At 56.9% G+C, this 14,458-nt stretch overlaps 3 protein-coding genes and 1 non-coding gene across 14 annotated transcripts in view; 3 read left to right on the top strand and 1 right to left on the bottom strand.

The window, feature by feature from the left end:
• Positions 1-3,243, top strand: part of CPEB1 (cytoplasmic polyadenylation element binding protein 1) — a 42,500-nt gene extending 39,257 nt beyond the window's left edge. For all 11 annotated transcript variants that reach the window (XM_074600930.1, XM_074600929.1, XM_074600928.1 and 8 more), the window contains 3 exons: positions 426-520; positions 802-882; positions 1,751-3,243. In XM_074600930.1, coding sequence (XP_074457031.1) covers positions 426-520; positions 802-882; positions 1,751-1,861 — 287 coding nt within the window. In that variant the 3' untranslated portion in view covers positions 1,862-3,243. The remainder of the gene's footprint in view (positions 1-425; positions 521-801; positions 883-1,750) is intronic.
• A 1,340-nt stretch (positions 3,244-4,583) lies between these two features.
• RPS17 (ribosomal protein S17) lies at positions 4,584-8,091 on the top strand. Its single transcript, XM_074601515.1, has 5 exons — positions 4,584-4,675; positions 4,936-5,087; positions 5,619-5,724; positions 7,520-7,585; positions 7,967-8,091. The coding sequence occupies exons 1-5, from the start codon at positions 4,673-4,675 to the stop codon at positions 8,045-8,047; spliced, it is 408 nt and encodes a 135-aa protein (XP_074457616.1). The 5' UTR covers positions 4,584-4,672; the 3' UTR covers positions 8,048-8,091.
• On the top strand, positions 5,137-5,266 carry LOC141749098 (small nucleolar RNA SNORA71). The gene has a single exon (XR_012589261.1). It is a non-coding gene; the product is annotated as a small nucleolar RNA SNORA71 (small nucleolar RNA).
• Positions 8,092-9,098: 1,007 nt separating the features above from the next.
• Positions 9,099-13,531, bottom strand: TERB2 (telomere repeat binding bouquet formation protein 2). Its single transcript, XM_074600987.1, has 7 exons — positions 13,463-13,531; positions 12,488-12,569; positions 10,934-11,079; positions 10,568-10,629; positions 9,968-10,059; positions 9,769-9,860; positions 9,099-9,543 (listed from the first exon to the last, which is right to left on the bottom strand). Exons 1-7 carry the CDS (start codon positions 13,524-13,526, stop codon positions 9,398-9,400), a joined length of 684 nt encoding a protein of 227 aa, XP_074457088.1. The 5' UTR covers positions 13,527-13,531; the 3' UTR covers positions 9,099-9,397.
• Between the last annotated feature and the right edge of the window lie 927 nt (positions 13,532-14,458).

The raw sequence follows: 14,458 nt of genomic DNA, 5'->3' as shown, positions 1-14,458 counted from the left end.
TGGCGATGAAGCTGCAAAATGCAAGGCTCCGGGATGAGTGGGAGGCTCAAAATAAAAGCTGCTGAGCTGTCTCGGCACTGACTTATTTCAGGTGCGGGCATGGAGCCCTCAGCAGTGCCCTGGCAGCCTCCCTCCCTCTGCCTGGCCGCTGCCGGTCCTCCTGGGATCGCTGCCGCCTGTAAGCTTATGTCTAAACCAGCCTGGAGGTGTCTATGGAAAAGCCTTTCTGCTCTCCGCTGCCTGCTGTGCTTTTGGTACTGCCTGGGGAAGGAGGCAGGCACAGCCACAGGCCTTGGATACCATCTCCTTGCAAAAGCTGCTTCCCTGCCAGGGGCTGAACTGTGCCGGGGGCTTGCTCGTAGCCTCCCCGGGTTCTTGCCGTAGGTGCGGGGTCAGTCTAACCCTTGTGGCCTGGCTTATTCCAGGGTCTGGACGTGTCACCTTTAACAACCAGCGCAGCTATCTGAAGGCAGTCACCGCTGCGTTTGTGGAAATCAAAACCACCAAGTTTACTAAAAAGGTGAGTGGAGCTGCTGGGGGCAGCCTGGGGAGTTGAATCTGTGTGTGATGGGTGGTACTGCTGGGAGCACCATGGCCCACAGAGCCTGCTCCGTATCCGTCTTTGCTCTGTACCCCTGTGGCAGCAGAGGGAGGTGGTGAACTGCTGCTCTGCCAGCTGTGAGGGGTGCTGGTGGTGGATTTGGGGTACTCAGGGCGGTGGGTCGGTGCCAGTGGGGCTGCCCAGGGAGCAGGCAGTTGCCCCCAGCACTGCTGTGTGCTCACTGCCTGCTTCTCCTGCAGGTTCAGATCGACCCGTACTTGGAGGACTCCTTGTGCCAAGTCTGCAGCACCCAGTCTGGCCCTTTCTTCTGCAGAGACCAGGTAAGGTTTTCTGCTGGCTCTGCTCGGCTCCCGGCTGCTGCACTCGGGGGAATTCGTCAAGGAGCAGCAGGATCTGCCTGCGGTACACTCGGGGGAATTCCTCGAGGAGCAGCAGGATCTGCCTGCAGCAGCACTCGCTTTAGTGTCTGGGGATGCCTGGTGTCCCTCGCCGAGTGGGGAGGATGAAGTGTTCCTGCAAGAGCCCCAGGTGGGCCCTTGTTTTGCAGGAGGTGCAGCCCTCCTGGGGCGGGGCTGTGGTGCTTGCTGGGAGGCAAAGGCAGCTTCCACCCTGCTGGGAGACGGGCATGCCATGGCTGCACTGGTGCTGTGCCAGAGCACCGGGGCCTGCTGTGGGCAGCGGGCTGGCCCAGAGGAGAGGCTGCTGCTCCCTGGGCTGTGACAAGCTGGAGCGCTGTCACCCTGTATCGGTCCTGGGGCTGCCTGAAATGCAGGGGATTCTGGCTGACCTCCACTTGCTGTGGGCGAAGGAGCTCGGCCAGGGTCTGGCAGCTTCCTGCAGAGTCTGGATGGGCAATGAGCAGCAGCAGGCTTTGCTCTGCTGGGAGAGGTGGGAATGCAGTGAGCCTGGCTGCTGCCCCCGCAGCCCCTGCCTGCAGCTGCCCCCAGGAGGCTGCTTCCGGGCAGTGCCCAGATCCTGGTATTTCAAACCTTTTTAAAAAGGGGCCATGCTGGAAGCTCAGCACAGCGCATCCTCCGGCAGCATTGCTGGAATTCCCTCCCTCCGCTTCAAAGATCCACTGCGCTGGCGTGGGCTGCGAAAGCAAGGAGAGAGGGGATGCCGCTTGGCCAGTGGGGACGGTGTCCGTGTCCCTTGTCCCACGGCGTCGCTCCTCTGCTCTCCCCACAGATCTGCTTCAAGTACTTCTGTCGCTCCTGCTGGCACTGGCAGCACTCCATGGAGGTCCTGCGTCACCACCGCCCGCTGATGCGCAACCAGAAGAACAAAGACTCCAGCTAAAGCGGCCGCCGAGGCTCCGGGGGCTGCTGCAGGTGCAGGAGAAAGTCCTTTTGTGAACCTGCCAAGTGGAGAGCGCACGAGCGTGCCTGCTGGTGCCAGACCCAGGCTGGGAACGCGCTTCCTGAGGACTAATGGGGAAAAAAAAAAAAAAAAAAAAAAAAAAAAAACAAAAAAAATCTTACATTCACGTTTGCACTTGCTGGTCTTTTTTTTTTTTTTTGTTTCTGCACTAATGCACAGTGAATTTTGTCGGGTTTTGTTTGGGGGTTTTTTGAGGGGGGGGAGCGCCCCTCAAGCGATTCTGCAGTTCCCAGACTTTGGTTCCTAGTTTGCTGACAAGAAGCCAAAACAACAAAAGGGCCACGTGTTGAGAAGGTGTTGATGCAGATGCCTTCACCTAGGTTTTTTATTTATTAAAGGCGCTTTTTTACATTCCTTGCAATACTGATGGTAATAATGCAGGTCTCATTGGCTCCATTTTTTTGCAGTTGCCATACAGTGCCTTTCCATTCATTTAACCCCCATCTGAACGGCATAAACTGAATGTTCAGCTGGCGTTTTTTACTGTAACAACAAGGAGACTTTGCTCTTCATTTAAACCAAATCATATTTCATATTTTACGCTCAAGGATTTTTACCAGTTCCTTTTTACACTCTTAAAAACAGTTTTTAAGTCGTTTGAAACGAGAGATTTTTTCTTTCCTGGCAGCTTTTAACATTATTGCAATTTGTGTCTGGGAGCTGCTGGTGGAAAGTTGTAAATCGAGGGGTTTGCAACGGAACAGGATGGCTTTTTTTTTTGGATTTGAAACTGGACCGGATAAACGATCTCTGAGCTGCTGTATATAGTTTTAAATAGTTTGTTGCACTTTTTTAAGTTGCACTTAAGGGGGGTTGATAAAGGTTTTTAATCACATGAAGTCACAGGACTTACTTTTCTTTTGTAACTAGCTAAAAAAGGGCTGCGTTTCGGTGGACAGATGAAGGTTCGTAGGAGCCCTTTCTCTTAGAGGGGACAAGTACTTTTCCTTTCCTTTGCGGAATGTGCGGAGTAATGGTGCAGTCGACTGAAATGCTGCTGCTGGGATTTGAGAACTTTAATTATTGTTGTTTTTTTTTTTCTTTTTAACTTTCCCCTCTATTGGAAGCTGTGTGCCAAAGAACCAGTGTCATAATTTCTCCCTCTCTCTCTATCTTTTTTTTTTTTCCTGCTGAGCTGATGTTGCATTGTTGCATATCCCAGCTGCTCTTTGTGGGGTTTCGTGAAGCTGTGTGTGAAGTCTCTACCTCATTGTAGTATATGCAGGCAAGACTGTACTCTCCTACAGATGCGTGGAGTAAGCTGTGGTGTAGTTTTTGGCACATAATAAACACGTTGCAGCAAAAAAAAAATAATTATAGTCGTCTTGTGCTCTTTGCTTGGGTGCCTCGTGTGAGATCTCTACAGCCTCCGGGGGGGGCTGCGGGGTCTTGTCTCTTGGTGAGATAAGAGCTGGGAGAAGCTGAGCCTGGTGCAGTGGGGAATGTATGGATGCTGTAGGTGACTCAGCTGGGGGATGAGTTTGGGTGCCCCATGGCCCTGGTGCAGGGCTTTGGGCTCCTTCCTGGTGTTGCCCTTCCCATCTCTGGGAAGTAACTGTAGGCACCCTGGGTGGCCACCTGTCTCTGGTCTGGGTGCTGGTCCTCTGGTGGTGAAGGCAAAGCAGGTGAGATTTTGCCAAGGAAGAAAAGGCAATCAAGGAAGACAAGCGTGGTGTTGCAGCCTGTGCATAGCGAAAAGACATAAGGAACCCAACTTGGGGCAAACTGCAGCATTTTTATAAGGATTCTCTTAAAACAGTGGCGTTGCTGGTTGTTACAAAGTGATGGAAATAAAATCTGTCTGTCCTTTAGGTGAACCTGGCTCATTAGCATGTGAAAACCATGGCTCCCAAGTGCAAGCTACTCACTGAGGTTTCTGCAGAGCACTGATGCTAACTCTGACACAGGTGCTCGAGGAACCGAGGGGCAGTGCTGGGCCTTGTGCTGGCAAAGAAGGGCTGGCTGGGGAGCTGGTGGAGCTCAGGATCCTGCCTGGAAGCAGGCTAGATGATCTCCAGAGGTCCCTTCCCATGCCTGCCATTGGGTGATTCACTGAGCAAGCGTGGGAATGGAGGAACAAGCTGTACCTTTGATTCAAAGGGGGAATACAAGCAGCCCCTAGGAGCTTCTTGTGAAATCATGAGTAGCCAGTCATAAGTGTTGTATGTTAATTAGCTGATTTTTTGTAAAATATAACTGCTTGGCCTGCCTAGGCTGAGGTGTGCGGGCTTTGTGGAGTTTCTGCCCAGTGCCCCTCCTTGCACAGACCTGAAATAAGCCAACATCTCAGACCTGGCTGTGTGTGGGCTCTTTGCACCCTGGGTATGGACCCCATATTTGGCCACATACACCCCCCCTCTCGTAGGTGGGGTGAGTTTGTGGGGGCTCATCCGCCTCCTCTGTTCATCACAGAGCCTGATCCGGGATCAGCTGCTGCCACCTGCTTCCCCCAGGAGCAGAGGGCTGAGCAGAGCGGTGCTGGACCACCTGTGTTTAATAGCCCGGGGTCAGCGCTGGACGTGGCCCTGGGGCTTCCAGCCCGGCGCGCTGCCGGCGGACGTTGGGACCCGGGGGAGCGCTCGGAGCGTCTAGCCCCGCCCCCCGGGTCTGAGCCCCGCCCCTCACGCCGCCGCAGGCGTCCTCCGCGCCGGGCGGGGGCGCTGTGCGCTCCCGGCGGCCCCGCGCGCGCCTCCCGCCATCCTCTGCTCTCTTTCCGCCGCCGCCGCCGCCATGGTGAGTGCAGTCCGCGCCCGCCGCCGCCGCCATCCGCCGCCATCCGCCGCCCGGGCCCCCTCGCCCGCGGCGCTGAGCGGCTGCGGAGAGCGGCGGGGAGCGGGGCGAGGGAAGGGGGGGCCGGGGAAGGGGGAGCGGGGCCCGGGGCGAGGGCAGCGGCGCCGGGGTGAGGGGAGGCCGCCCGCACTGAGGGGCCGGGGGACGGCGGGCCCGGGGCGGGCGGCGGCGGGGCCTGACCGGTGTTGGCCGCCCCCGCCCAGGGACGCGTCCGAACGAAGACGGTGAAGAAGGCGGCCCGGGTGATCATTGAGAAGTACTACACCCGGCTGGGCAACGACTTCCACACCAACAAGCGGGTGTGCGAGGAGATCGCCATCATCCCCAGCAAGAAGCTGCGCAACAAGATCGCGGGGTGAGGCATGGCGGCGAGGGGAGGTCGCGGGGGGAGCGATGGCCGCCAGCCCTGCATTCGAAAGTGATCTGGGCCTCGGCCGTGGCCCGGTCATCGATAGTGCAGGGAGAGGAACGTTGAGAGCTTTCCCGTGTTTGGGGGGGTGTCACCCCCCTCCCAAACCCTGTTGCTGTCGGACACTTCGCCGTCCCTGACGTGCCCCGGAGGTGGTGGGACGTCATTGGGGCTGGTGGTGGGAGAATGCTGGGCTTGGTGGTGGGACAGCGCTGGAGCTTGGTAGTGGGACATCGCTGGGACTAGTGGTGCGAGAATGCTGGGCTTGGTGGTGGGACGTCGCCAGGACTGGTGGCGGGACAGTGCTGAGCTTGGTGGTGGGACATCACTGGGGTTGGCGGTGGGACAGTGCCAGGGTTGCCGGCGGTGTCTTTTCTCCTCAGTCTGATGCGATTTTGGGAGGATGAGGGTGGTGAAGAGAGATGAGGGCTGTGGGAGCGCGGGGAGGCCTTGGAACGTGCTGTGTGTCCCCCGCAGGTATGTCACCCACCTGATGAAGCGTATCCAGAGGGGACCTGTCCGAGGCATCTCCATCAAACTGCAGGAGGAGGAGAGGGAGAGGAGGGACAACTACGTCCCTGAGGTGAGGCTCTGGCTGTGCTCGAGTGCCTGTTTCGGCATCTGTCTGTCCTGCCTTGAGGTGTCTTTTCCGTTAGTGGCCCCAAATGTCTTTGACACCAAATGTCAGCCAGGAGGAGCTGAGGAGGGTTTGGGTCACAAAGGGCTGAGGTGGATTTTGGTCTCATATTGGGGCACTCCCTCCAAAACCACTGCCTGGGAGGGGAGGAGCAGCTGACTTCTTGCTTTTTGACTCTGCTGCCAGTCGGCAGATGATGTTCCTCCTTGATTTTCCTAACTTGAAATGAGAAAAAGTAATTTGATGGGATGCGGGAGGATATTTCAGAGTAGCTTAAAACCTGCTGTACAGCAGATGTCGCTGAAGAGAGGGAATTGGTGAAACTCCCTCTCCTCTTGAACCTGGGCTCACAAGGGGTTGAGGTCTCACCCCAGGAGCTGGTGGTGCAGGGAGAGGAGCTCCGAAAGCGTTTCCCGTGGTGGGTGGGTTTGATCCGATCCCTCACAAACCCTGTAGCCTTCAGACGCAGCGCGTCTCACCCCTCTTCACATCTCCGTGCCCAGCTTTTGGTGGAGCTGCTGGTTTCACCAAACCGCTTGGTTCTGTCACCTCGGCTCTCCCAAACCATTGGTGCTGGGGTTTCGTTATGTGGAAGGTTATTTGGGCAATGATCTGGAAAGAACAGGCAGAATGTCATGGAATCCTTGGCAATGCTCTGTCGGGTTAGTGCTATCCCCGCCACGTGGAGATCTGCCTCAGGAGTGCTCTCGCTGCTTTGCCCCCTTGGTTTCGTAGCCCAGGGTGAGGTGACACAGCTCCCCACAAGAGACCAGGGCTCGGTTTGACTCCCTCACTCCCCACAGCTAGAAATGACGCGTGAAACCCTGGCAGCTCCGTGCAGATCCTCTCCCAGATCCCTCAACGCCCTAGATGTTAGGTGTCAGCACAGCGCTGACCTGCACAGCTGGTGTCGGGGGCTTGGAGGAACCGGCTGGGCGACTGTCCGTGTGTTTCACATAGTGACCTTCCAGCTGAGTTTCGAAGGCAGGATAAGGTGGTGCTGTTGGGAGAGGTCACCCCTGGAGGGACCCCAAGCAGGAAAGGAGCATCTGTGCTGTAGCTGAACGGGCATCGTTCATGGCTTCTTCCAAAAATACTGGTGTGATGTAGCCTCTTAGGGAAGGAAGCGCGCAGAGATGGAGGTTTGAGGTCCAGAGGAGGTTGGAGGTCGGAGGAGGTTGCTCTGTGCTTAAAGAGCAGGACACCTCAGGTCGTGGAGTGGGACAGCCCAGTGGGTCACTCGGCATTGCTGTCTGGCACCACGGTGGTCGGGCTCCGGCCCCAGGGAGACGTGTCACAGGATGAGAGCGAGTGTCGGTGGTGACCAGCGGGGCGCAGTGGTGCACCCAACCCTGGCTCCTCTTGCCAGCCTCGGCATGAAGCTGGTTAGGCCTTGGGTTTCCAAAGACTTGCCATAAAACAGGCTCTTCTCCCTGTGTGGGGCCTCTGCTGCCCGGTGGCCTCTCGCGGTGTTTTGGCAGGAGAGCTGGGCCCCACTGGGGTCCTCCTGGCTCGTTCTGTTGCTGGAGCCGTTCCCCACGACAGGCAGAGAGATCTTGTTCGTGTCGAAACAAGATCTGGGCAGCACTGGATGGGGGCGCTGGGGGAAGGATCAGGTCCCTTCCAGCAGCCCCTTTGTGGTGGGATGGGAGCGGGGTGGGCGTGTGGGGACACCCAGGTGGCAGCAGGGTCATGGCTGCGGGGCCTTGTCAAACTGGGTCCGTCTCTCCTTTGTCTCCAGGTCTCTGCCCTCGACCAGGAGATCATCGAAGTGGACCCGGACACCAAGGAAATGCTGAAGCTCCTGGTGAGTGGCCCCAGCTGTCCCCCTGCCAGGCTGGTGGCATATCCCTGGCAGCGCTCCTGCTGCCCTGAGGGGCTTGCTGGTGTCGGATGAAGGCTTCCACGCTCTGGGCACACGGCAGGTGCTGACCTGAGGGCCCCCTCCTCAGCTCTTGCTGGGAGGTGAACATGGGTTTGCCCCAAAAAAGACCGGATTCCCCCCACCGATGAGCTGATCTCCACAGCGAGGTGGTCATCTCCCCTTTCTGGAGATGTGAATCCACCCTTTGTGCTACCGCACACTTCCTGCTCCTCCCAGGAGGGATCGGCCGCCACCCTGCATGGGGTCAGGCGCAGATGGTGGGCAGGGGGGCATGGCTGATCCCGATCCCATGCTGTTTTCCAGGACTTCGGCAGCCTGTCCAACCTGCAGGTGACGCAGCCCACGGTGGGGATGAACTTCAAAACGCCCCGAGGAGCGCTCTGAGTTGGTCCCTGTATGTCACTTTTCCAATAAACGTGGGGAAACCATCTCAGCCTGCCTGGTCTTTGGAAGCTGGTGTCCCCTGGGATGAGGAGGGAGGGCTGGTTCCTCGGGGTGCCACATCCCAAATACAGGTGTCCAGGGCTTCAGAGGGTGAGGAGCACTCATCACCTTCACGTTTGCTGGCATTTATTTGGGTTCTTTCCTGGCTGTTTTGGGGTGTGAGGTGCAAAGCTGTTATTTTACAGGCTCTCCTGCAGTACACAGCCAGGAGAGGACAATGGTGGTGGCTCCTTGGAGAATAAAAGTTGCTTTTTATAGCCATGTTGGTCACTTTTAAGTGCTTCAATGAAAAGAAAAACTTGTTGCTGGTTTTCTTTGTGAAGCGTGCTGAGCAGAGCGCTGTGTCTGGGGGTGGAAGCTCCCTGTGGAGATGGGCCCTGGTGAGGCTTGTGCTGTCCTTCCCCAAGCCAGACGCTCCATCCAACAATTTCCCCATGGAAGAGTTTTGGGGTTCACCCCCCCGAAGCTCCTGTCCTGCTGTGCAGAGGCACTGCTTGGAGGCAGAGGAGACCTACAGGTCTCTCTCCACCTTGGCTGGTGGCATCACCCAGGGGGTCCAGCTGCGGGCAGTGCTCCTGGGTCCCGGGGTTTTCCCTCCCTGCCTTGAGTGACCGACTCCATCACAAGGTGGGTTTTCCTTAGGGACGTCTGGGGCCCTGCGCTCAACACCTCTGCAAATGCACCGAGCTCCCCGCGTGCCTGGGAGGGGTCAGCCAGCTCCTGTCCTGTCCCATCCTGTCCTGCCATCACCGCCACGGTGCTGGATCCCACTGGTGTGTACCACGGGTGGGTATGGCTCTGCTGTGGGTGACCTCCTTGCCAGAAGACCTCAGTGGTCCCACCAAGGAAAACTGTTCACAGCCACATCTTAAACCCCCCAGTACACCATAAAAAGACAAAATTATTTGTGTTTGGGGGAGAAATGTCTATATTTAAGTTTGCTGTGGAATTTCTTTCAAATAGTTACTCATAGAAGAAAATAGTAAGTGTAGGCAGGTATTTAAATATACATTGAACGTGCTGAGGCAAGCAGATAAGCTAAGCAGAGATAATTCATAAATCCTGTGTACCGCGGAGGTGTAACTCGGAATTTGCAGCTCAATACCACCAATCTCTTCGCTATTTAACTAAAACACGGGGAGAACGCAGACTGATGGTTAAAATAACCATCAACCTGCAGAGGAGAGCGAGCAAGGAGGCATCCGAGCACCTAACTATGGGATCAAATTCCCAAAGGCCACCGGTAGCTCGCTGGCAGTGAAGCTTTTGATGCTAGCAGCCACCCGTTACTTACAATTTTCTCTTTGCTCTAGTCTTAGCATCAGAGTGAATGTTAATTTCATTCTGAATCCAATACACCGTGTAGCCTGAGGTGCCGGGAGTGAAATCCCGGAGCTCTCCGGTGTATTTCTTCATGTCACAGGCGGAGGTGTAGCCTGCGGAGGGAAAGCGCAGGTCTCACCGGGGGAGCTGCCCTCTTCTCCCATGAAATGAGGGTGATGGAAAATGAAGGGAGCGATCCCGCTGGCACCCTCAGCCGTTCCGCTGCTGTGAGCGCCGGGAGGAACCGAGGAGCACGCAGGGGGGGTCACTGCTTCATCTGCACTCATTTTCCAGCATATTTTCCACTCCTTAAAAAATATACCGATACCAAACATTACCTGTCACCATGTTGTTCAGGGGGTATTCCTGGAGGGCACGGTATGGAAATTCCCCTTGGGCAGGACCTCTGGAGCCTGTTTCTTCTTCGCTGCTGTATTGGGGAGGAGAAAAAAACCTGTGTTATTTCCTATGCGTTGAGGATCTCTTGAAATTTTGGGGGGCATATCCAAATCCTGTCGCCGAGGGCAGGAAAATAACCTTTCAGCCAGGTCTATCACATCCTCCTCCGCTTCTTCCTCACAGCCTTTTCTTGCCACCTCTGGTTCGTCATCCGTCAGGTTTTCATTGGGCTGCGAGTATCAAGGCAGAGATGAGTTAAAATTGCACCCTGGGTACCCTGTGAAACACCAGAGACCAAATCCAAGAGGTGTTTTTAGGACTTGTGGTCTCAAACGTGATTTAGAATACAATTTTAAAATCTAATCACATTTTCGCTTCAAAAGTACTGAGAAGTTGCTTTGAGAAGAGAGTGGGTGGTTTCTTGGAGCTACGCAGGGCAGGAAAACACGGCACAGAAGGGCTGAGCTCAGACCTCAGCGATGGGTGTCCCCGGAGGGATGAGCTGGGGAGCCAGGGCGTCTGGCTGGGTGAGGGAGGAAATCCCTCCTGCGCATCCCACACTCAGTCCGGTGCTGTCCCCCCTGGGATGTCATGCCAGGAGGTGACACAACGCAGCAAGCACAAGAATGTTTGATCTCCTATTTGGGGATCTGGAATGAACCCCAGGCTCCCTGAAGTTGATACAACCAATATTTTTTTTAAGCTACAGCTTCTGTAAGGATATATTTCTCATCTTACCTGTTCTGCAAGGGAATCATCTGCCTGCTCCCAAATAAAACCACCGATTTGCCTTCTGATTTCTACAACAAACAAAAAAATGAAATGGCTGAGAGCGCATCAAATAACAAGACCGGGCGGCAGCCCCTGCCTCTCGCAGGTGCTAGCGCAGGCAGGAGCTCACTGCACGGCACTGCTCGCCAATGCAATATAAAAGATATTAGTTCTGTCCCTGGGGAGGAAGAATCGCTCCCAACATAAAAATTCCCTCCACCACCGAGAGCAGAAGTAACTGGAGGTTCTGATTGGCAGCCCCCAAAAGGCTGCGCTCATGGGGGAACCCCCCAGGCAGCCCAACCCCGATGGTGGTTTTTTTTGTATCCTGACCTTCTTGCAGGCAGGCGGGGGGCAGGACGAAGTGGCCCAGAACCACCGACGGCTTCGCTGCGGCGCCGCTGCTCGCCCAGGCGGAGAGGTAACGGGAGTGAAAGACGGTAGCTCTGCCCTCCAAGTAATCGAGGCTCTGGTGTATTCTGCAAGAGAAAACAATAGCTGGTTTCCAAAGGTAAACCTGGGAAAAAAATAGTTTAGAAGGATATTGTCATTAAAACTGACCTGCTGTGATATTTTTGACAAAACCACCTAATTTTCCATAGTTTTCTATCAGACTGCACCAGCAACGTCCCATTACGGTCCTGGCTGCTGGCACCTCCTGTGAGCAGCCTGGAGGAAGGACAGCGGGGACCTAAAAACACCTGTTTTTTAGAGACTGAATGGCACTACTCCACACTCGGCTCTCGAGAGGAGACCAGTTCTTCAGGGAGGGGGTAAAAATGGTATTTTTATTTATTCTTAACCCCTCTGGTCCCTGCTCAGGCTCATGGCGCGGTCCCCAGCCAGCCGCTGCACTACAGCTGAGCGAGGCAGGGTGGGTGGAGGACGGCCAAGCCCTCACCGTCCTCCTTAGAGGGGAATTAAATGTCGTTTGCCAGGGTTTTACCAATAATTAATCCGAACATATACATTGAATATATATATATATATAATTATATATAATTCCCCGTGGGGGAACAACCCAGTCCATTGGGATGCTGTGGTGGAAGGAAGGTGGTTACTCCGGGTTTCTCAGGATTCCCCTCCGGCAGCTGGAGCGGGTGGCTGAAGGATGACAAAAATCAGCCAGTTTTACACAACGGTGTGTTAAAAGCAGCTGCTTAGTCCGTCCCAGCAAAGCCTGCTGCAGAGCATTCCGAGAAAACATTGCAGTTCCCTTTCACATAAATATATTTACGTGATATGGAGTACAGGTAAATATTCACTCGCTGGAGGAAGACCCTGAATAGCATTTCCTTATATTTGTCCAAATGTTCTTGAGTGCTCCGATTTTATATTGAGCAAGGAGAAGGAAAATAGCAGTTGGGCCCTTTTCCAGCCACTTTTACCCCCGCGGTTGCTTTCAGAGTTAACTCGCGCTGGCTTTTTTGCACCTGGTTCCTCAGGGATGGTGTCACCTCTGTTTTAATTTTCCAGTAGATCAATTCAAAGGTGGCGAGAAAAACAGCGCAATTAGTTTAATTTACATCGGAGTTCAGCCAGCCTGACACGTGGATGGTTTTTGCAGCCATTTTCTGTTTTGTCTTGCTACGGTTTAGCGTGGGTGTGAGCTTTCAGACCCCCCCTTAGGCAGTAAAACCCCAGCAGACCTGTACCAAGCACCCTAAAAACACCACCCTGACTTTTCAAGGATGTCTGCATCCATTAAATAGTTTACGTTAAATACATTAAAACCGTTATCTACGCCTCCATTCATCTCTTGCTCTCCACAGCCATCACGTGGAGAGGGCTCAAGGTGAGCATGAAGCGGGGCTGCAGACATCTCCCAAGCAAGGAGGGCATGGGGGTGACACATGGCAGGGACACGGCGGGAGGGACAGAGCCCACCTGCGGGTGTCTGGGTGGTCGGCGTCGCTGCTGAAGAGGTAGTCGGCATCCTGCTGGTGGGCGAGTGCCCCGCCACCAGCCGCTGCAGGGGGAAGAGGGGTGAGGAGGAAAGTGGACGCCCCAACGGGTCCCCACCTTGGGGTGGCCCGGGATGGGGACAGCTGCCCGGGTGGGTTGCAGGCCTGCAGGGCCGGGTGCCAAAGTGGGAGCTGTGATGGCCCTCCCACTATGGCTGTGGGTCTCCCCGCCCCCTTGAGGGCTCTTCTGGCCTTTCCCTCAGTGTGGGGACACCGTGACAGGGGGGACCTACCAAAGCCATGCTCTTTCCTGCTGGGGGGGGCTCAGCCCTGCTCTGCCCCACTGAGGGGTGAGGGACCATGGCCCCAGTGAGGGGTCACAGGGCTGTGTCGCCATTGCTGTGCCCCACTGAGGGGTGACAGGGCCGTGTCCCCACTGAGGGGTGACAGAGCTGTGCTGCCATTGCTCAGCCCCACTGAAGGGTGACGGGGCTGTGTCCCCACTACTCTGCCCCACCAAGGGGTGATGGGACCACGTCCCCATGGAGGGGTGACAGGGCTGTGTCCCCACTGCTCTGCCCCACTGAGGGGACCATGCTCCCAATGCTCTGCCCTACTGAGGGGTGATGGGGCCATGTCCGCACTGGAGGGTGACAGGGCTGTGCCGCCATTGCTTTGCCCTACTGAGGGGTGACAGGGCCAGGGCCCCACTGCTGTGCCCCACTGAGGGGTGAGGGGACCATGCTGCCATTGCTCAGCCCCATTGAGGGGTGACAGGGCCATGTCCCCACTGCTCTGCCCCACTGAGGGGTGACAGGGACACGTCCTCACTGGAGGGTGGCAGGGGCTGTGCTGCCAGTGCTCTGCCCCACTGAGGGGTGACAGGGCCGTGTCCCCACTGCTCAGCCCCACCGAGGCCGGCTGCCAGCCCCCGCGTCCCACCCCCGGGTCCCCTCACCCCACAGCTCCCGCGGGCCCGGGCTGACGCTCTGCGAGAACCAGGCGCTGCGGCCGCGGAACATCGCGGCGGGGCGGCGGCGGCAGGGGCGCGAGGAGGAGGAGGAAGAGGAGGAGGAGGAGCCCTGAGGGGCGGTGGCGGCGGCAGGAAGAGCCCTGAGGGGCGGTGGCGGGAGGAGGAGCCCTGAGGGGCGGTGGCGGCGGCAGGAGGAGCCCTGAGGGGCGGTGGCGGGAGGAGGAGCCCTGAGGGGCGGTGGCGGGAGGAGGAGCCCTGAGGGGCGGTGGCGGTGGCGGGAGGAGGAGCCCTGAGGGGCGGCGGCAGGAGGAGGAGCCCTGAGGGGTGGTGGCGGCGGCAGGAGGAGCCCTGAGGGGCGGTGGCGGGAGGAGGAGCCCTGAGGGGCGGTGGCGGCGGGAAGACCCCGAGGCGCGACGGGCGCTGAGGGGAGGCGCAGTGCCCCGAGGGGCCGTGGCGGTGCTGGCTGACCCCCCTCCTCTAAAGTCGTTGGGGCACCGGTAAGTGAGGCCGTACAGGTTTCACGCCGGCCCCGCTGAGGGCTCCGGGCCCCGCTGCCACCTCCCTGTGCCTGTCTGCCCTCGGCTGGGCACCAGGAGTGGGGCTCAACCCCCTCTGGAGACCCTCCACGGCTCTGGCACACCTGGAAAGAGGAGAGGATGAGACAAGGGCATGGAGAAGCCAGCACCTAGGCTGACTTGCCCAGGAGAAGGCAGTGGCAGAGCTGAGCAGCATCCGATGGCCTTGGTCCTCTCCATGCCCGCCATCGCCCTGCACCATCTTCTGAATCTCTTCCAGCTTCTGCAGAAAGGTGAAGCAAAAGCCTTCAGACTATGGCCTCCTTCACTGCCCGGTCCCAATTCCTTCCCTCTGTTCCATGGGGAGAACAAGGTCCCCTGGAGATGCTCGATATTAATTTTCTCTGTAGGTGGTGGCAAAAGAGGAGGTAGTGAGAGGAAGACAGTATCTCCTTGCCTGGACTTC

The sequence above is a fragment of the Larus michahellis genome, chromosome 9 (assembly GCF_964199755.1).
Source record: "Larus michahellis chromosome 9, bLarMic1.1, whole genome shotgun sequence".
NCBI classification, from domain to species: domain Eukaryota; kingdom Metazoa; phylum Chordata; class Aves; order Charadriiformes; family Laridae; genus Larus; species Larus michahellis.
This window is presented reverse-complemented; position numbering and strand designations above follow the sequence as displayed.

Excerpts from the sequence above, each read along its gene's own strand:
- RPS17 (XM_074601515.1), top strand. Across the intron at positions 5,725-7,519 it reads GGGACAACTACGTCCCTGAG|GTCTCTGCCCTCGACCAGGA; the intron begins GTGAGGCTCTGG and ends CTTTGTCTCCAG. Across the intron at positions 7,586-7,966 it reads AGGAAATGCTGAAGCTCCTG|GACTTCGGCAGCCTGTCCAA; the intron begins GTGAGTGGCCCC and ends GCTGTTTTCCAG.
- TERB2 (XM_074600987.1), bottom strand. The coding sequence starts at position 13,526 with ATGTTCCGCGGCCGCAGCGCCTGGTTCTCGCAGAGCGTCAGCCCGGGC. Across the intron at positions 10,060-10,567 it reads ATGATTCCCTTGCAGAACAG|CCCAATGAAAACCTGACGGA; the intron begins GTAAGATGAGAA and ends TGATACTCGCAG. Across the intron at positions 9,544-9,768 it reads CCTGAACAACATGGTGACAG|GCTACACCTCCGCCTGTGAC; the intron begins GTAATGTTTGGT and ends TTCCCTCCGCAG.